At 36.4% G+C, this 19102-nt stretch overlaps 1 protein-coding gene and 1 long non-coding RNA gene across 6 annotated transcripts; both read left to right on the forward strand.

Moving 5' to 3' along the window:
- Positions 599-2961, forward strand: LOC18784609. 4 transcript variants are annotated; one of them, XR_002270365.1, is made up of 8 exons: positions 600-908; positions 1033-1080; positions 1253-1310; positions 1800-1885; positions 1996-2138; positions 2252-2349; positions 2525-2577; positions 2656-2961. It is a non-coding gene; the product is annotated as an uncharacterized LOC18784609 (long non-coding RNA). The 4 variants fall into 4 exon arrangements; XR_002270364.1 differs by having other exon boundaries at positions 599-908; positions 1782-2138; XR_002270363.1 differs by having other exon boundaries at positions 599-908; positions 1800-2138.
- LOC18787348 (uncharacterized protein At3g06530) lies at positions 3680-18777 on the forward strand. 2 transcript variants are annotated; one of them, XM_020557040.1, is made up of 39 exons: positions 3680-4294; positions 4418-4631; positions 4715-4810; positions 4900-5011; positions 5088-5261; positions 5523-5693; positions 6015-6070; positions 6172-6261; positions 6351-6499; positions 6683-6765; positions 6892-7020; positions 7143-7217; positions 7325-7493; positions 7625-7764; positions 7899-7991; positions 8193-8373; positions 8679-8776; positions 8941-9090; positions 9235-9391; positions 9721-9854; positions 10033-10114; positions 10195-10357; positions 10644-10719; positions 10870-11043; positions 11139-11204; positions 11308-11412; positions 12233-12322; positions 12608-12819; positions 12909-13119; positions 13243-13425; positions 13560-13655; positions 13749-13816; positions 13902-14250; positions 14808-15023; positions 15431-16108; positions 16234-16637; positions 16909-17149; positions 17731-17901; positions 18177-18407. In XM_020557040.1, exons 1-39 carry the CDS (start codon positions 4132-4134, stop codon positions 18405-18407), a joined length of 6450 nt encoding a protein of 2149 aa, XP_020412629.1. In that variant the 5' UTR covers positions 3680-4131. The 2 variants fall into 2 exon arrangements, with proteins under 2 accessions (XP_020412629.1, XP_020412628.1); XM_020557039.1 differs by having other exon boundaries at positions 3681-4294; positions 4894-5011; positions 18177-18777.

Genomic DNA, 19102 nt, shown 5'->3' on the forward strand with positions numbered 1-19102 from the left:
GGGCTTGAATTATGTACACATAATAATTAGTATTTAATAATTATAGACTAAGTGCCTGTTTGGCATTGCTTATTTAGGGTGATAAGTGATTTTTAAAAAAATTTGGAAAGTCCAGCCCATTTGGTAAACTATGAGAAAATCGAAGAGGCGCTAGGTTTAATGATTATGCTCGAATTAATACCAACAACAAACAAATCTGACAGCGATTATCTTCACAGCACATCAATGCCAAACTAGCCTTGGACCTTGGGTTAGTAGGACGTAACTGAACCTAACCTAGAACTGTCTCAACTAGGGGTGGGCATAAAAACCGATAAACCGATCAAACCGACCGAACCAAACCAAACCAAACCGAAAAATAAAGTTTTTTTGACCAAACCGAAAAAGTCAACGCTGGACCTGAACCGAACCGTTGACTTCGGTTCAGGCTTCGGGTCTAAATTTTTTTGAACCGTTGGACCTGAACCGAACCGACCATTATTTAATTATATATGCATTTGACACATGGCGTTGTCTCATTGGCTTAAATAAGAACTTTGGGTGGGTCTGCTTGCACTATATTAGAACCTCTCTCAATTATTTGTTTATTATTTTTTCAATAACCCTATCAGACTCTCTCTCACACTCACTCGCCCGTCTCTCTCTCTCTCTCTCACTCACTCACGAAACGAAACCCTATTTCTCTCCCGATCTGAGACTAACCCTCACCTCATCGGCCGCCGTCGGTGCGCGCTCTCTGTCTCTCTCTCGACTCGTCCCTTGGCTCTCTCTCACTCTTCACATCTTTAAGTCTCTTAGAGTCGCGCGAGACTCATTCTCTTTCTCCAAACCGAACCAAACATCATCCAATTTTATTGGTTTTTGGAGCGAATCCTTGTAAATTCTGGAGGGCTCTGGTTCATTCTAAGGTAATTTGTATGTATTTGGTTTGAATTCTTAGTTGTTTTCATTTTCCCTAATGTAGTAGATTATTAGGGTTTTGAAATTTTGGTATTCTGTTGTAATTAACACAATTTGTTCTTAATTTTGCAGTAGTTGTGCTTAGTCTCTGTGGGTTTGGATTAATAGGCAAAATTGAAGGTATAAATATTTCTGTCTCAATCTCTATGGGATACGATTTATTGCATCACATGACTCCCAGACCATACTTTATGATTTGTATAATCTTTACATAGAGAGACTCGTACACCTCCATCATCTTTACATGACAGTTTTTTGTTTCCCATACTCAATTTCATACTTTTGTTCGCAGGCATTCTCTTATTATCCCAAAATCTCATTTTTGTTCGTTGAAAGCCACACCCCCAGATGTAAGTATATCCTATTGATACAATCAGTTTGCAATGGGTCTGTATGAATGTCATGAATCTATTGCTAGATATTATGAAATATGAGTATTGATTGCCTTCATATGTTATGCATTAGATGATATTGATGAGAAGAATTTCTTGATATGCATATGGACTAGAGTTTATGATCTGGGTTCTTCTCCCAAAAGTTTGATTACAAACCCTTGGCTGTCTGAGCACTCTTAATCTGTTTTCTATTATCTTCCAATCTGTAGTTTTGCAAAACCCATAAAAAATTTCTCAAATTTATTGGCTTTTTTTTTGCTGTAAAATTGTTCTTGTTTGGTAGGGTTTATATGGCAGTATGGAGCTTATGATGATAATTTTTAAATATCTTAGCGGATTTCAGTGAGACCTTAGGGTGAATGATCTGATTGTTACACACACTGAGGCTCAAATTTTAATTATTTTTCCTTCAAATTTTCACGGTAGTTTTGGTTTGGTTTAAAGCGTGCAAATCTTGATTTGTTGGGTTGTGGTTTGCGATGATGAGATGAAACACTGGACGTGTTTTGGGCAGTGGACAAGCTCATTTGGTATTCTTTATTCTTTGATTACAATTGGACGTGATTCCATTACATTCATTAAGCAACGAAACCCTGAAAGGATCTCTCTCCCTCTCTGTATTCTTTGATTCATTTGGTAGAAACCCGTTCGTTTTTAGAGGCAAAAGAAGCATTGTGAAGTGGGCATAAGCCATGGCAGCTCCTAAACCAGAAGAGATAAGCCATCCACCAATGGACCAACTTCAAGACTTAGAGTACTGCATTGACTCAAACCCATCTTGGGGTACGTTTATTCTAGTGTTTTCTCAACCAAATCTCCATTAATTGGTTTGTTATCTTTTTTTTTTTTTCCTTCCACATTTTGGTTCTTAATTTTTAATCTTATTTTAAAAACAGGGGAATCAATAGCTTTGGGTTTCTAGCACTACATTTTGTCCTTAGGAACTGCTGTGATGATCCCATCCTTCCTTGTTCCTTTTATGGGTGGCACTGATGTGAGCTCAATCTCATAATGATTCATCTGTCTTTTTTAGATTTTGTGGTTCACTTTCATTGATTCTTATATCTTTGTAACCTTTCCTTTAATTGCGGAGTAGATTCAAATATATTCTGTGTCTTTCTAAGTCCTGCTAATTTCTTGAAGAATAATAAAGTGTCATTTTCATATAGCAAAAAGGAAAAGGCTTTAGTGAATAGCAAAAATGTTGAAGATATGTTGGAAGGTATTTTTATTGCATCTTATTTTAATTATGATTTGTTGATGGTGAAACTTTGTGTTAATTCTTTTAAGTGTTGTGTAGGTTGCTTTGTGAAGGCTTTTGGAAGAATGGATGCATCATATTTTTTGCAAGGATATTATCTCTATGTGTATTTTTGTGATGGGTTGTAATCTTTAATGTCATAAGTTTAATTTGGTTTGTGTATTATTTTTTGTAATGGTTTGTAAGAGATTATATTTCCTTTCTTGGTTGGTTGGTTGGTTGAATGTGTGTATGTGAGATTTATTTAGTTTAGAAACTTAGATTGGAATGATGGATTTTTATAGCTTGAATGTACATAATTTCAGGTTTTGAAAGAGAAGTAAAAAGTGTTTTGGGCTTGTTCATAAGAATTTAATAGGTTTTGGCAATTTGACAACAAAAAAAGGGTTTTGGCTGAAAGGGAATCGGATTTGGGCTTTGTTTTGCTAAAAAATATGAATTGGGCTTTTTTTGGCCCAAAATAAATAAGATTTGGGCTTTTGGAAAATTGTAAAAATGGACTCAAGCCCAAACCGAGAAGAATCAGAACCGAACCGAGAACCGAGCCCATTTCCAGTTTGGCCCATTTTCGGGTTTCACCCTAGACCCGACCCGATCCGAGAACCGAGCTCTCTTCGGTTTGGCCAAAATTTGACCCGACCCGAACTGTGCCCAGGCCTAGTCTCAACGAATTTAAAATTTATTTTTTAATTTTCAAACAACACCACTAATTTTGTATTATTATAAAAATTAGCCTTAAAATATACGAAAGCCATTCATTTACTAGGCCTTTTAAAAGTACAACTTTTTGGATACCACTAATTTTTAAAGAATTTTTGAAAGTCACTCACTAGATATCACCAAAATTTTAAATACTTTTAAAAAGTCAATAACTGAATAAGTCATTCTACAGTGAGGGCCTTATATATGAGCCTTATGTGATGTTCTATCTCTTAACCGTTGAATTAGACTAACTAATTTGATCTAACAATTAAGAGATAAAATTTTACCTAAATGCCATATATAAGACCCTCACTATAGAATTCTTGACAACTAAATACCACTAGATTTTTATCTTTTTAAAAGTTTAAATTCAGTTACCGAAAGAAAAGAAGTTTGAATTGGATAACACCCCCAACAAGGCCGAACCCTAAAATCAGTCAGCCCAAATCCCCAGTATCGTACTTTGTTTATTTGCGGGCTTTGGCGCTTGGCGCCTGGGTATGCGTCGAACGACATGCCGTTTTTTGACCGAGCCACCCTGGAATGTAGAATAAAAAACAGGTTTCAAATTTGTAGATGTCTATTCTGTAAAAAGAAAAAGAAAAAGAAAAAGAAAAACCCTAAACCCTCCAAAACGCCTCTGTGTCCCTTAACAAAAACCCTAAAACCTTCCGGAGCTGGTTCTCGTCTTCGTCTTCCGAAGGAGAATTAGGGCTAAAGCTACAATAACAAGAACAACAACAGCAACAAAAGCACACAGTTATATTCATTGTTTGAATAGTTACCAACTGCGGCAGAGAGGAAGAGAGAGACATGGCGACCTCGATTGCGTCCCAGTTAGAAGCCATAAAGTCCGTGATACAAGCCGACACAGAGCCGTCGGTCAAGAGGCCCTTCACTCGCCCTTCCATTCTCTTCGACGCTAAAGAGGCTGCTGATATCGATATCGATACCATTTTCTCCATTGCACTCCAAGGTCACTTATCTTTCCATTTGTTTTTATGCAGAGAGAAACTTAGAGCTTAGTTTCTATTATTTTATGCAAGGTATTAGAAAGGCATTAGTTGTTGAAATTGAATATATGTTTTTCTATTTTCAGGTCTGGATGTCCTTGTAATCACTGATGAGCGATTTAGAATCTACAAGAATGACTTGTTCAGCCAAAAAAGCAGAGAATTGGATAGAGAGTTGATGGGCATAGAGGAAAATAATGGCATTAATGTTTCGATCAGTTCATACTTACGATTACTCTCAGGACACTTTGAACTCCCATCGTCAATCAAGACACTTGAGTACTTGATACGCCGATATAAGTAGGTGCTCATTTCATGTTTTGTAATTTTGTTTTATGTATGTACTTTTATTGGTTGTAATCTGGTGTATATTGGAATTTCAGGATTCATGTGTACAACTTCGAGGACTTAATTTTGTGTGCTTTGCCATACCATGACACCCACACATTTGTTCGAATAGTTCAATTAATTAGCTTGAGGTCAGTCAATTTGTAATTCTTGTATATTGTTTGTCATTTGGTGAAGTTAACATATACTGACTTGGTAGTTCCTTGTGGTTTAGAAATAGTAAATGGAGATTTATGGATGGCGTAAAAGTTTCTGGTGCACCACCACCTAGAAAGGTTATTGTCCAGCAATGTATTCGTGATAAGGGGGTTTTGGAGATTTTATGCAACTATGTGAGTGTTTGCAACTCTAATTGGTTGTTTGATTACTATCTTGTCATGGTTCATTTTAATGACTGTTTTCCTATAGGCATCCCCATCGAAGAAGTATAGGCCTTCAAGGCCTGTGATAAGGTTTTGCACGGCAGTTGTTATCGAGGTTTTGGGTTCCTCCACATCTGTTGACAGTGATGTTGTGCAGAGAATCCTATCACTTGTTGTTTCTGGACTTGAGGCTGGCACAAAAGGAGATTCAGAAAACAAGGTGCGGTTCCACAAATTATTATTTTGAACATTTTAGTAGCTCCTCAAAGCATTTTGCATGTCTTAAACTGTACAATGAAAAGAAGATTAAATATGCTTTTTAGGACACACATAAGGGATAGGAAAGCAGAAACAATTGAAGGATGAGTTAAATTTTGATTATTGCCTCGTTAATTTCTTCTTATCAATGTCTTGCTCTGGGGTACCTCTATGGTTTTTCTCTTTTCAGCAATGAAGTGTAGAATATATGTTCTTTTTGTAGGCTGGTGCCATGATGATTGTTGGTTTGCTAGCGAGTAAAGTTACATTATCTCCCAAACTTGTCAAGAGTTTGATGAGGTCAATTGCTGAAATTGCTCGAGAGGAGGCAAAAGAGTCGGCTGATCTTCAGTTGTTTCGCTTATCGCTTATGACTTTGATCAACCTTGTTCAGGTACTGCTTTGTTCTTATATACAGTAGGTTGTAGCATCATTCAATTATTCCTGAATTTTACTGCATCACTTCTAATTTAATAGTGGATGATGTCTGTGTAATAGATTATCTTCTTAGTTGGGTGTTGCTCAATGTCTCTTAATCCAGCGGTATTTCTATAACCTCTACTTTAATGTATTTAAAGAAAAAAATTAACGTCCTTCATGTCAGAGTCATTTTATAATAGTTACCCAACTTCCTGAATTAATAATATTGTGTTCTGCATTTATATGTATATTTTCTTAACCTTCCTTTACTTAAAAGTTTCCATGAATTTTTCAGCTGCAAGCTGTTGATATTTTCCCAATCAAGACTTTGGAGATTTTGATGGACATTAGGTAGTTCTTCACAGCATTAATTGTCTGAACAGTTTCATATCCTTCATGTGTTTGTCATTAATTTCATATTCTCTAAGGCTATTTTCTACTTCCATTTGAAGGGATTTTGCTGCTATACTTTTGGGACTGTTTAACGAGTTCAATATTGATAGATTTGTATGGGTACTGTTGGATTCTCTGATTGACTACAGGTGAGAAACCAATTTTGGTATTCACTTATTCTGGTAGAAATATCTTAATTCCTTCTTATTTCATTCAACTTCTGATCATTTATTTGCAGTTCTTCTAATGAATCATGCCAGCTTGCTTTGATCTCGATATTAGAGACAATTCCTTCCAAGAATTTTGTTCAACATGCAGTTTCTAAGGTCCTATCATCCTGCTTGCAAAGTTCACAGAAAATAAAAAATTCAACATCATCTTTATCAGGTATTTTCGTTCTCAAATTTTTTATTTACAAATGTTATATTTTTCATAAATATATATAGACATTTTACTGCCGCTCCCGTTGTTTGAACATTCTTGTTTAAATGGGTCGATTCTTATGACTGCAAGACTATCTTTAAGCTCTTTGTTTTGTATTTTTCATCATTCTTTTGGGTTGCCTTCTAGGAAGTTGGGCGAAGAAGATCTTAGTTGTTCTGAATGAGAAATATCAATCTGAACTACAGGGAGCGGTTCACAAATTTCTTGATGTATGTTTCCAGTCGACCCTCTCTCTCTCTCTCTCTCTCTCTCTCTCTCTCTAATTATGTGTTTGTACCCACACATGCCTTCTTTGTTCTTGTTCAGGGTATTCTGATTGTTGATTTCTTGAACAGGAAAAGAATATACAGTCTAAGAAAGGGGGCTCAGTACATGAAATTTTGGGTCAAATGTTGGATGGTAATTTGGACATGTCACTAGCTTTCTCAGAGTCAAAAATTTGGTTTGGGTTGCACCATCCAAAGGTATTATTTAGTGGCATCTTTTTCTTTATATTTCTATTTGTAAATGTGTATGCTTCAATAAGGCCTGGAATAATTTTCTATCAAGATAATCTTTTGCTATCGTGTTTTTGAATGTGGCTTAGGCTGATGTTCGCCGTCACACACTGTCTGCATTAGGCACATCGGGTGTTCTGGAAGCCAAGGCCACAAACCCACAGGTTTCTTTTGGTTACTTAATCTAAAGAAGATATGTATAAGAAATTCCATTTCTTTCAGTTTCAAGTCATTCTGCTTACTTTTGTGATTTCATTTTCCTGTGAACCAGAGTCTTGTAAGCATCGAAGATATCATACTGCGACAACTTCATGATGATGATCTTACTGTTGTTCGGGCAGCTTTGTCCTTAGACAGATTGTCCACTATAATAAGTTCTGCTGACCTTTTTGAGGCACTGGGTAATGTGCTTAAAAGATGTATTGGCATTCTGATGTCAAGTGAGTAGTTATGTTGTGGATGCTTTCCCCATTATTTTATTCTCTCATTTCCTGGTTCAGACATGGAACTAATTATGGTTCCCTTACCCTGGGAAACACATTGATCATCTTGCATTCTGTTTTTCTTGCAGGTTCATTGGAGAACAGCAGTCTAGCATGTGATGTTTCTGTTTTGTGCCTGAAGAATGCTAGCTCTGGTATCGATGATAACATTGAACGTTGCAATATACTTGCTTCCATGATATTTCCATTGCTCCTTGTTCTACCTAAGGTTCTTTTCTTTTCTGTCTGGATATTAAATTATATCTACTATACTGCAATTCTTGCACTAATTTGGTATCCAGTAAATTGTTTGTCCAACAAGTCGAACTTTTTATTAATAGATTTATGTTTCACCAAGTACAGACACAGAGGTTAAATTTGAAAGCATTGGAATTAGCTAAGGAGGTAAAGTGGCCACTTTTTGAGAATCTTGCAGGTGCCTCCAACACAGCATTGGTAAGTTATCTCTTTGGTAGTTCCGGTGTGCTCTTCAATTCTTTTCTTCTTATTATCAAGAGTTGGGGAAAATGTTACTGTGAATGGACTGTGGGCTCTATCTCTCTTTTGATTCTGCGGCTTTTAGTTTTTTAGTTATGCATCCTGGCATCTATATTTCATGTGCAATGAGTAACTCTGAAGTTGTGACTCAAATTGTAGACATCGCAACCAGGAAGCCTGTCCTCAATTAACATGGACACCATTGCAAGTTTGGCTGGCAGGTTCTCGTTGCACCCTGAAGAATTTATGCCTTGGCTTATTAAGAGTTCTAATGACTTTGAGTTGTCAAAGACACAGTTCTTCTTGGTGATGATGCAGACGCTTCTCATTCAAAAGAATAGTATGTTCTCTTTTTCATTTTGAACCAGGCTTCAATCAATCAATCAGTCATTTTCTCTCTCTCTCTCTCTCTGACTTTTTTGGTGGACTTTTGAACCATCCTATTGAATTCTTTAATGACTTCTCTACTACTTTTTGTACTTCTATCCTGCTTGGCCTAATTACTGATTTGCGTTTCTTCTGTGTCAATGTGTGTGTCTTTCTAACTTGCATGCGACTCCAGTTCTGGTGTTTCTTGTCTTCCTCTTGCTTTTTTTTTTGGCACTTACTATAATTGATTCTTGTTCTCTTTTCTTTGCGTGTCAGAATCTGCTGGATTTTTGGCCCTTTTTGAAGTTGGTTTTCCTGCACTGAAGGCGGAATGGGAAGCATTTGAGTCAATGGGTGATAGCTCTATAGAGGAGGTATGAGAAAATTATTTGTTGATAAATGTAATTTTTTTATAAAAAGAAACCATATCCGAGATTGCTTATCTTTTAGCACTTTAGCTAGCCAGAAATTTCACTTCCGTAGTCTTACATTGATGCTGATGAACTTTGTTGTTCCATTTTCCTTCTTGTTTCTGTAGTTCGATAAGGACGTGCTGAATTGGGATTGCAGAATATTCCTTGATAAGCTGGACTCCAATTTGAAGGCATTAAATGCAAATATTCTAATTTGCCTATTTTGGAGGTTAATGGAGGCATTTTTATCTGCGATGCCTGCTGATATCTCTATGGTTAGTAATTCCTTATGTGGTTTGTTTTATGAGAAACAATGGTCATGGATATCCTGTTATAAAACAATGGTCATGCATATCGTAGCTGTATTTATTTGTGTTGTGTCTTTGCTAAATGTTATATATGCTTTTTAATTGTTGCAGGATAATGATAAGAAGTGGGCTAGCTGGCTTAGGGACTTGTTTGTCTTTTTCTCAATCTCTAAGTTTAAGAAAGTCTTCAAAGAACACCGTCATTACCTTGTCACGAAGTGCAAAATCTCTGCTGTTCGCTTCCTGCCCAGGTTTTTCACAGAAGAAGGTACATGCTCCCCTTTGATGTATCTCCTATAATTTTCTTTGCTCCTGTTGGTCGCACTTTGTTTACGGTGTGTGTAGAATGGGAATTTTCCCTTTGATAACTGCATTGTATAATTTGCTTTATGAAGGTCATGTTGTACTGTATTGTATTAACTTTTGATTCTTGGACATTATCATTACTCTGTAATTCTTTTCTGGAAGATCATATTGTACTGTACTGACTGGTGGATTACTTGTCCACCTTCTTGTATGGTTTTTATGAAATAAAACTTCTCTTTTTCAAAATAATATATTGTACTGTACTGACATGTTCGCTGTTCCACTTTACAGATGTTCCCCCTGCAGTCCAAGTTGAGAGTCTTAACTGTTTTGCATATCTCTCTCTTCAACCAGAAGTTAGATTGCCAATTCAACTTCTTGCAGAATTTCCGTCTTTTCTTGTTCCACTGGCTAGTTATAATCAGGTATCTTTGGTAGTATTTTCTCTTTTTGTAATTGTCTTTGCCCTTTGGCTGACTAGTTGAAATTATGTGTACTATTGTTACCTGTTTGTTTTCCTTCCAAGTGTTTTGATGTTTGTTCTGTGTTTTAGTTATGCTGTAAGTACATGAGTTAATTTGGTTTGGTGGTGATTTCTTTCAGGATATAAGACATGCTGCCATGAACTGTATTGAGGGGTTACACACACTTTGGGCTCATGTTGACTCTTCGAGCAAGAAAAATGGTATTACTTAGAATAAATATTTTTTGCCCCTTTTGGATTTTGTTTTGATAATTGCATAATCTGAGCTTTTTAAATTCCAGGAAACCATGCAACTTGGATTCACCTTCTCGATAAGCTTTTGGACTTGATGGTTCAACAAAAAAGGCTCATCTTATCAGACAGAAACTTTCTTCCTTCCCTTTTGGCCTCTTTGCTCAGCCCGTCCTGCCAGGGCTTCATAGCACCAAAGAATGTTGAGCTGAGGTGATCTAGTGTTGTTCTTATGGATCTTGTTTAACCACTGTTGTCCTCATAATCATTTCATCTTACGTTCATTTAGAATAAGTCTTGCTTTGTTGCTTCTCTAGTTTCTACCTGCCCCAAAAGTTTTTTATCTTTTTGACTTCAATTTTTTTTTCCCCTGTTTACATTTCTTAACCTAAATATTTGCTTTGTTATGATGGTGTTGTGTTTAATTTAGTTTAGAGTTCACTGTTGAGCATGATAATACTACAATGGATTGTTAACTCTGTCCCGACATTTCTTTTAGGGTTGATCAATCTACAAGAAAGAAGATTCTTGCTTTCATTTTGAATTCTGCCCTGAAACTGCCTGATTATGCAAAGGTTTGTTTATTTGATCTGCTGTTACTTTCCAGAACCTGCTAGATGCTTCTGGTTATTCTTATTACTCTTTTCATAATTAATCATCACCAACACCGTCACATACATAGGATTTATTCAGAATTGTTAAGCAGACTTGATTGTTTCTGGCAGCTTGTGATTCTATCTTTGCTTAGAGGAATGGGCAATGCCATCATACATGATAGAGAGATGAAGTCATTTTTATCTCAGCTTTTGGGAAGACGCAGTCAAAATTACTGTGAACTGCATGTCTCCAGCCAGAATTTGTCAAAAATTGAAGTTCAGATACTATGCCTTCTACTGGAGGTAAGTCAATGATGTCCTCAATGCTTGTTGTACTTATGCATATTCCCATCTTACCTTTACTCTGTATTGAGAAATTTGGCTTCTGCCTGTCCTAGAGTTGTGCTATGCCTTCTTCACCGGATGAGCATGTTTTAGAGGATCATTTATTGGAGGCTTTGAAGGTAAGAAGCTATCTGCAACTAGATTGTTGTGCATTCTGTCTTCAGTGTTCATTCTCTAACTTAATTATGTTGACATTATTTTTTGAATTATTTTCTACTCCAGTTGGATGGTTTGGCTCCAGAAGACCCTGCTGTTATACAGCCTTGTGTAACTGTTCTGCAGAAGCTTAACAGTCAAATACACAGTGGGCTGAAGACAGAAATACAGGTTAACTTTTATCTGTTTTCTAGAACTATGTATGGTATGGTGCTTGAAAATCATATCAGTGAGCTTTTCTTGATAATAAGTTTATGTGGGCTTGCGGGCATGATGGAAAAATACACATTTGGGATGTATTATCAGCTAGCTATAATTTAGATGTACTAAGTAATAGCTTAGGCACTGCCTAAAAAGCTAAATGATACCGCCATTAATTTCTTTGGCATTTAATTTTGTTCTCTCTCTCTCTCTCTCTCTCTCTCTCTCTCTCTCTAAATTAAAGATGTTGACGAAGTGCGTAAGGTGAAAACATGAATGGATATTTTGTTTCCTTTTTTAACTTTTGTCAAAAGGCAAAAGGCTATATGTGTGCAAATATTGTTGGAATAATTTAAAATGAAACAATCCAAAGTTTGCCTGGTGTAATGGATGCCTTTTCTATACCTTTTGGCTAATGCCTCAAGCATAAAGTGTTAATTACAAACATGTGGCACCTACTCCATATCTCATCATTACGTCTTATCTGCTGAGATAATCAACATATTTTAGACTGCTTTCCTTTAAATAATCATAAATTCACACACATATTTACTGCATTTGTGCAGCTAATTATAGGTCATATATTTTAATTGTTTTGTTTCGTATATAGAATATTGGATAAATTCCCCTGATCTTCCCTACTCTGTCGGAATACAGGCACTGAACGTGGGCATCCTGTGAATTGATTTAACTGTTCTTATTTTTTACTTCACTGAAACTTATAGAATTGTCATAAACTTGGGAAGGCAGATACAGGTGGCCTAAATTTGGCATTGTTTGTGTTGTGCAGGAGCTTCTGTTTCAGGAACTTGTTTCTTTATTTCGGAATGCTAATGGTGATATACAAAAGGAGACTCGAGCGGCCTTGCTGCGGTTAAATGTTTGTTTCTCTCTCTCTCTCTCTCTCTCTCTCTCTATGATTTATAATTCGTGGTTGGATTAATTTTGTGCTTTCTGTTATTGCTTTGTTTCATAACTTGTCAGACTGGTTAATTTTGTAGAATTCTTAAATAATGTGATATTTGCCAAAGATAATTATTGTATATTTTTAAATCTTCATGGATTATGTTAGTGAGATTTGGTACTTTCTTTTATTAGTTGATTTCTGTTTAGTTAATTGAACCAATGTGCATACAACTCATTTGTACACCTTTGGATGTATCAGATTACTTGCTCTACTATTGTTCAGACGCTTGATTGCATGGTCAACAACAGAAGTTGTGTAACTGATTCAGGGTATGGAAAGAAGAAAATGAAGTTAACAGGGCATCTGAAGTCGAATCCGTCCTGTGATTTGATATTTAATGGAGAGAATGCGCTCTCTTTCCTTAGCTCCCTCATGGATGTGTTGCTATTTAAGAAAGACATAGAGAACAGGTTGGTACTTTTTTATACTTGCCACTTTTGTGTAAAAAATGAGCCTTTGATACTTTATTATACTAATTGTGTTAAATTTTTTGTTGTAGGGATTCTCTTTTGGGGCCATTATTTAAGCTTCTTTACAGAACATTTTCCAATGAGTGGGTACATGGTGTTCTTGTCCAGGATGAAAAGCAGATTCAAGTTTCTTCCAGAAATTCTGACTCCATGTCAAGCGCAATAAGTTACATACAACAGACGCTGCTGATAATCCTGGAAGATATTAGTTCCTCTCTCACAAATTCTGTTCCACTGGCGGTATGTTCCAATATTTTGGAATTTAAATTTGTTGTTATTGGAGACGCTGACAGTTGGGTTGTTTTTTTGTTCAGTTTTTTTTATCTGTGTTGCTCTAATTTTGTTCCTTTTATTTTGTGGCAGGATAACATAATAAATGAGATTGATGTCAAAATGTTGGTTGAGTGTGCCCATTCAGTGAAGGATGGAGTTACTCGCAATCATGTTTTTTCACTAATTTCCTCCATCACAAAGATTATTCCAGAAAAAGTTTTGGGGCATATACTGGATATTTTTACTCTTATAGGAGAATCAGCAGTCACACAGGTTTGTTAATATACTTAACTTCTACTGATTTTTTTCACTAGAAAAGATGTTGTGCCTTGAACTTTCAACTTCTGGCTTGAGTTCTGCTCCCTCAATGTGTAAAATAGTCATTTGGTTTTTATTTTATTTTGCAGATTGACAGTCATTCGCAGCATGTGTTTGAGGATCTTATATCTACAGTTGTTCCATGTTGGTTGTCTGGGACCGGCAACAATGACAAGTTGCTCGAGGTAATTTATTCTTACTGTTTTTGGTGTTGAGTGCAGCACTGCAACTGGAGGTACATGTTTCTAACCATGTTGTGATTTCACTTTGTCCTTCAGATATTTATCAATGTATTGCCTGAAGTTGCTGAACATAGAAGGTTATCAATCGTTGTATACCTACTCAGGTAGTGGTGACTTAATTTTTTTTTAAAAATTCTATCTTATTGCTCCTTGTGTCGGTTCTGCTTACTTTGACATGTTCATACGCAGGACTTTGGGGGAGTCAAATAGCTTGGCTTCATTACTTGTGCTTCTCTTCCGTTCATTGGTTTCACGAAAAGGATTATCGTGCTTTGATAACATGCATGCTTCAGATAGCTCCACAGCTTCATTACAGAGACAGTGGGAGTATGCCCTGGGGATCCACGTATGTGAGCAATATTCATGCATGATATGGCTTCCCTCTCTGGTAATGATGCTTAAACAAATAGGAACGGGTATTCAGTCTCAAGAACTGTTTATCGAATTGTTAATTGCGATGCGATTCACCTTACACAAATTGCAAGATCCAGAGTTTGCATTCAAGCTTGTATCAGGGGAAGATTCAGAAAAAGTTCAGGTACTGATTTTGCACAAATAAGAGTGCTTGTAGTCAAGCTTATATAAAGTTAGTTTGTCCTGTTCCTCGATACTTATAAACAAATTTTTTTAGTACTTGGTATTAAGTATTGTGTTTAGTCATAACTCTCTTTTACCTTTTCTGGATAGGGATGGTGGCTAGCCTGAGTGTGATTTGGTTTTTAGGTCTTATGGGTTATTTTATTCATGGGATGAAAAGAGTGCTGTCCATTATAATTCGAGATGATTAAACTGTGGCCTATTAGTTTTCCAATCCACATCTTTATACAGCTGAAAACAATAATGAAAACATGCAATGCATGGATTAAATAATAAGCGAATTGAGTTTTATGGAAAACATGTATCCCAAATTTTTAATTTTTTTTTTAACGTCTTAATTGTATATTATAAAAAGAAATGATGAGATCTAGCTTATTGACTAAAATTGACCTTATTGTTATTGTAATTATGAATAATTTTCCCTAGGAATTTAGTTAATATCTATGTTTTGTTATTTTGTTCTTTGATGATAATTATTCTTGCTGCTTAAATTTCCAGGCTACATTGGAAGAACTCATGGAGCAGGTTGTCTCTCTCCAGCAATCTGTAGATGCAAGAAGGAAGAAAAAGGGTATCCATGTCTCTATTAGGAAAGAGTTGAAGGAGTGCATGCATGATGTATTAAGGACTATTACTATAGCCATGATGCCTCCAACACACTTCAAAAGCATAACTAAGTTGCTTGGCCATAGAGATAGAAATGTTGCAAAGAAGGTACTTAGTGTATTCTACTTCTATGACTTATATATGTATTACATACATATGTATATTTATTAAGAACAGCTGAGTAGGATTTGTAGGTTGCTAACTATCAACTACTGTGGTTGTTACATACCAAAATTGAAGTGTAAAATATCTTCCACAAATGAGTTAAAACGTAATACCATGAAACAACTGTTTCAGTAGCAAACCTTAAAACAACAGGCAGAAAAGGAGGTTTTGTGATACAACACATGAAATACGATGTTCTGCGTCAAAGTGTAATCACATCATGATATAGATACACAGTTGACCAATGGTTACATGGTCTATTAGTATAGCCTTTTATTCATGTGCATTGTAATAACCATTTGCATTATAATAGGTAATCCTTTTTCACATCAAGTTATATTTTTGTGCAGGCTCTTGGTCTCCTATGTGAAACAGTTAGGGATCATGACAGGGTCAGGACAAAGCATAAATATAACTCAAGTTCCAGTCATCAGTGGCAGCATCTAGACGAGAATTCTCTTGAATCATTTCGCTATATGTGTTTGAAAATTGTTGATTTAGTTGATGATTCGTCAGATGATTCTGAAGCCTCCTTGAAGGTGGCAGCAGCTTTGGCTCTAGAAGTTCTGGCCCATAAGTTTCCTACTAATTATTCCATCTTCAATGAGTGTCTACCATTGGTTACAAAAAATATCAGTATGCATGACTTGGCAGTGTCCTCAAGCTGCCTTCAAGCAACTGGTGCTTTGATCAATGTGCTTGGGCCTAGGGCACTATCTGAGCTTCCTCACATAATGGAAAATTTGATTAGGATTTCTCGTGAAGCATTTTTATCTTCAGATATAAAAACTACATCTGGTGTTGATGATGGCTTGCCTGTTGTGTTACAAATACCCAAGGAATCTCTTATTTTATCTATTCTAGTCACTTTAGAGGCTGTCGTGGTTAAGCTAGGGGGTTTCTTGAACCCATATCTAGAGGAAATTACAAGAATTATGGTGCTTCATCTTAATTATGCGTCAGGGTCTGATCAGAAGCTGAAAATAAAAGCTGACTCAGTACGAAGACTCATGACTGAGAACATCCCTGTAAGAATCTTAACAATGTCTATAGTTGACTGTCAATTTGTTATTTTCCGTCATTGCTTATAGTAAAAGGTTTGTTTCCTTCATTGTTTCATTTCACTCTATTAACTCTGGTTCTTGTTGTCCAGGTTCGACTTGCTCTACCACCCATGTTGAAAATATTCTCTAGTACGGTTGAGTCTGGTGATTCGAGTTTAACAGTTTATTTTGGAATGCTGGAAAACATGATTGGTAGACTGGATAGGTCATCTATTGGTGGTTACCATGCTAAGATTTTTGACTTGTGCTTGTATGCTCTTGATCTACGCCGTCAACATCCTGCATCTGTTCAGAATATTGATGATGTAGAGAAAAATGTATACAATGCAATGGTTGCTCTTACTATGAAACTCACAGAGTCCATGTTCAAGCCTCTTTTCATTAGGAGTATTGATTGGGCGGAGTCAGATGTGGAAGATATTGCTTGTGCAGGAAATATACCTAGGGCTATATCTTTCTACGGCTTGGTAAATAAACTTGTGGAGAACCATCGGTGAGTCAGTTCTTCCTGTTTGTGCTTACAATTACCAGTAGTTACCTATATTTCCATTTTCTTGAAGTGAGTTGATTGCCCTTTTGTGTGTGTGTCGGTCTGTGTGTGTTATATGGTATTGAGAATTAAACTACCAGTTGTTTCTCTGTGTGTGTGTCTGTTTTTCAAAGTGATTTATTTAGTGTGATTTCTTTATTATCGCGGGGACTGATATTTCGTGTGAATTCATGTTTTATTATTATTTGTTAAATGCCATTATTTTAAACTGCAGGTCTCTTTTTGTTCCTTACTTCAAATACTTGCTCGAGGGTTGTGTACGTTTCCTAACTGTTGCTGGAGCTGCGAAGGCTTCCGGTTCAACACGAAAGAAGAAGGCTAAGATTCAGGAGGGGAAGGACAACAGCGTGTTGCTTGGAAACTGGCATCTCAGGGCTTTGATACTATCGTCATTACATAAATGTTTTCTCTATGATACTGGAAGCTTGAAGTTTCTTGACTCTTCAAATTTTCAGGTTAGTCCACCCTTTATATTGACTGTCCTCAGCGTTTGGCAGTACAAGTCAGGAGAGATAAGAGAAGAGAAAAGAAAAGGATTTCTAGTGGAGAGAACCTTTAATTGAAGATATTTTTGGAAATTAAAAATTTGAACCATTTCCCTTCTAATTTGTACGCTTTGTTTAGAAAATAAGTGGGTCTTGATGTAACTTATTGATCAAAATCGTTTTATTTATTTTTCCTCGATTTCTCTCAACATAAGATAAGGGTCTCCATTTTGACACGATGGGTGTATTTTGACAAAACTGTTGATAAAGTGATGCACAAGTGTAAACAGCCCTCCTAGTTTTGATGAGAAAACAGAAACTTGTGTGTTTCTTTGGCGTTCTGTCTGCTACTATGTTATTTTTGTCTTACTAAATAAACTTCGAACTTGCTCTGTATCTTCTGCCATAAGACATCTGAATGATTGGAAGCATCATTCTATATGTCCGTTTCTCTCTTCTGGACCTTTGAGTAAAATGTTGCCTTAAGAGTCTTAATTTTTCAGTCATTATTCATTATGTCTGTTATTTATACAAGCTGCACGTATTTTCAGGTTCTACTGAAACCCATTGTTTCACAGCTTGTCGTAGATCCACCATTGTCTCTAGAAGAGCATCCCTACATACCATCCGTGGAGGAAGTCGATAATTTATTGGTTGCTTGTATTGGCCAAATGGCTGTGACTGGAGGAAGTGACCTTTTATGGAAGCCGTTGAATTATGAGGTGATATTTCTTTTCATAATATTTTATACTGATGCTCACAAATATCCTCTTCAATCTTTGTCCCTGTGCACATTCATATGAAGTTGGACTTCGCATATGTTTTTTGAACATAGTTGAATAGTTATTTGTTCTGCCTTATTTGTGTGACATTCCTGTTTTGAAGCTAATAGCACGTCTCCAAGAACAGCATATTTTCTTTTTCAGTACCCATTGCTCATATTTGGTTAACTGCATGCTAGTCTTTGTATTCTAACACTTGTATATTATGAATCTAGGTGCTGATGCAGACACGCAGTGACAAGGTTCGGTCCCGAATTTTGGGCCTGAGAGTTGTGAAATATTTGGTGGAGCATCTGAGAGAAGAATATCTGGTATTCCTGGCTGAAACCATTCCCTTCTTGGGTGAATTGCTTGAGGATGTGGAGCTCCCTGTTAAATCTCTTGCACAGTCGATTCTCAAGGATATGGAGACCATGAGTGGTGAAAGCCTCAGCCAGTATCTGTGAACGTGATTCGTACGCAACCGCCGGCCGACGACGGTGTTCTTTGTATTTCGGTGACGGTGTCGCACAATCTACTAACAGAGACGTAGAATCTCTCACCTGAAGAATGCTTGGATGTGTATTCCTAGGGGAACTGTAAAAGTTTTGATAATTTTAATTGATAGAATGGTTGGACGGCAACCAAATGCCAACCTTATTTTTTGTTTGTAAAATTTGGGTCCTAGTTCCATTATAGAGGGTGGCCTTGTATTTATATAGGCGCAGGCGCAGCCCGCAGGTTGGGCCTTTAATTTTGTAATTCAACTTGCATATAGTTTTTCGATTCTCTCCCACATGCAAGTGGTAAAATTTCAATGCAAAATCAGTTAGAAAACATGAATGTGCAATTAAAGTCTTATATCTAAAATAATCATAAATCAAACAGCCATAAGTTATGTAGCAAAGTGTGATTACGATTTGTCATATGCATATATAATTACTTAGCCGAAAAAGGGGTTGTATGGTATTAAATGCTATACTTAGTCAAGTTGGCTAGAACGGATATGCTATACTCTCGAGTAAGTTCGAATATCCTTACGTATAGTTTAGGTTAGATTAAAGTAGAATTCTGTTCGTATTAACAACAAAAAATGCTATAGTTTATTTGTCTTTTTTCCTGATAATAGAAGAAGCGATAGTTAGGCTGTCATCTTATTGTT

Source organism: Prunus persica, chromosome G2 (assembly GCF_000346465.2).
Source record: "Prunus persica cultivar Lovell chromosome G2, Prunus_persica_NCBIv2, whole genome shotgun sequence".
NCBI lineage: Eukaryota > Viridiplantae > Streptophyta > Magnoliopsida > Rosales > Rosaceae > Prunus > Prunus persica.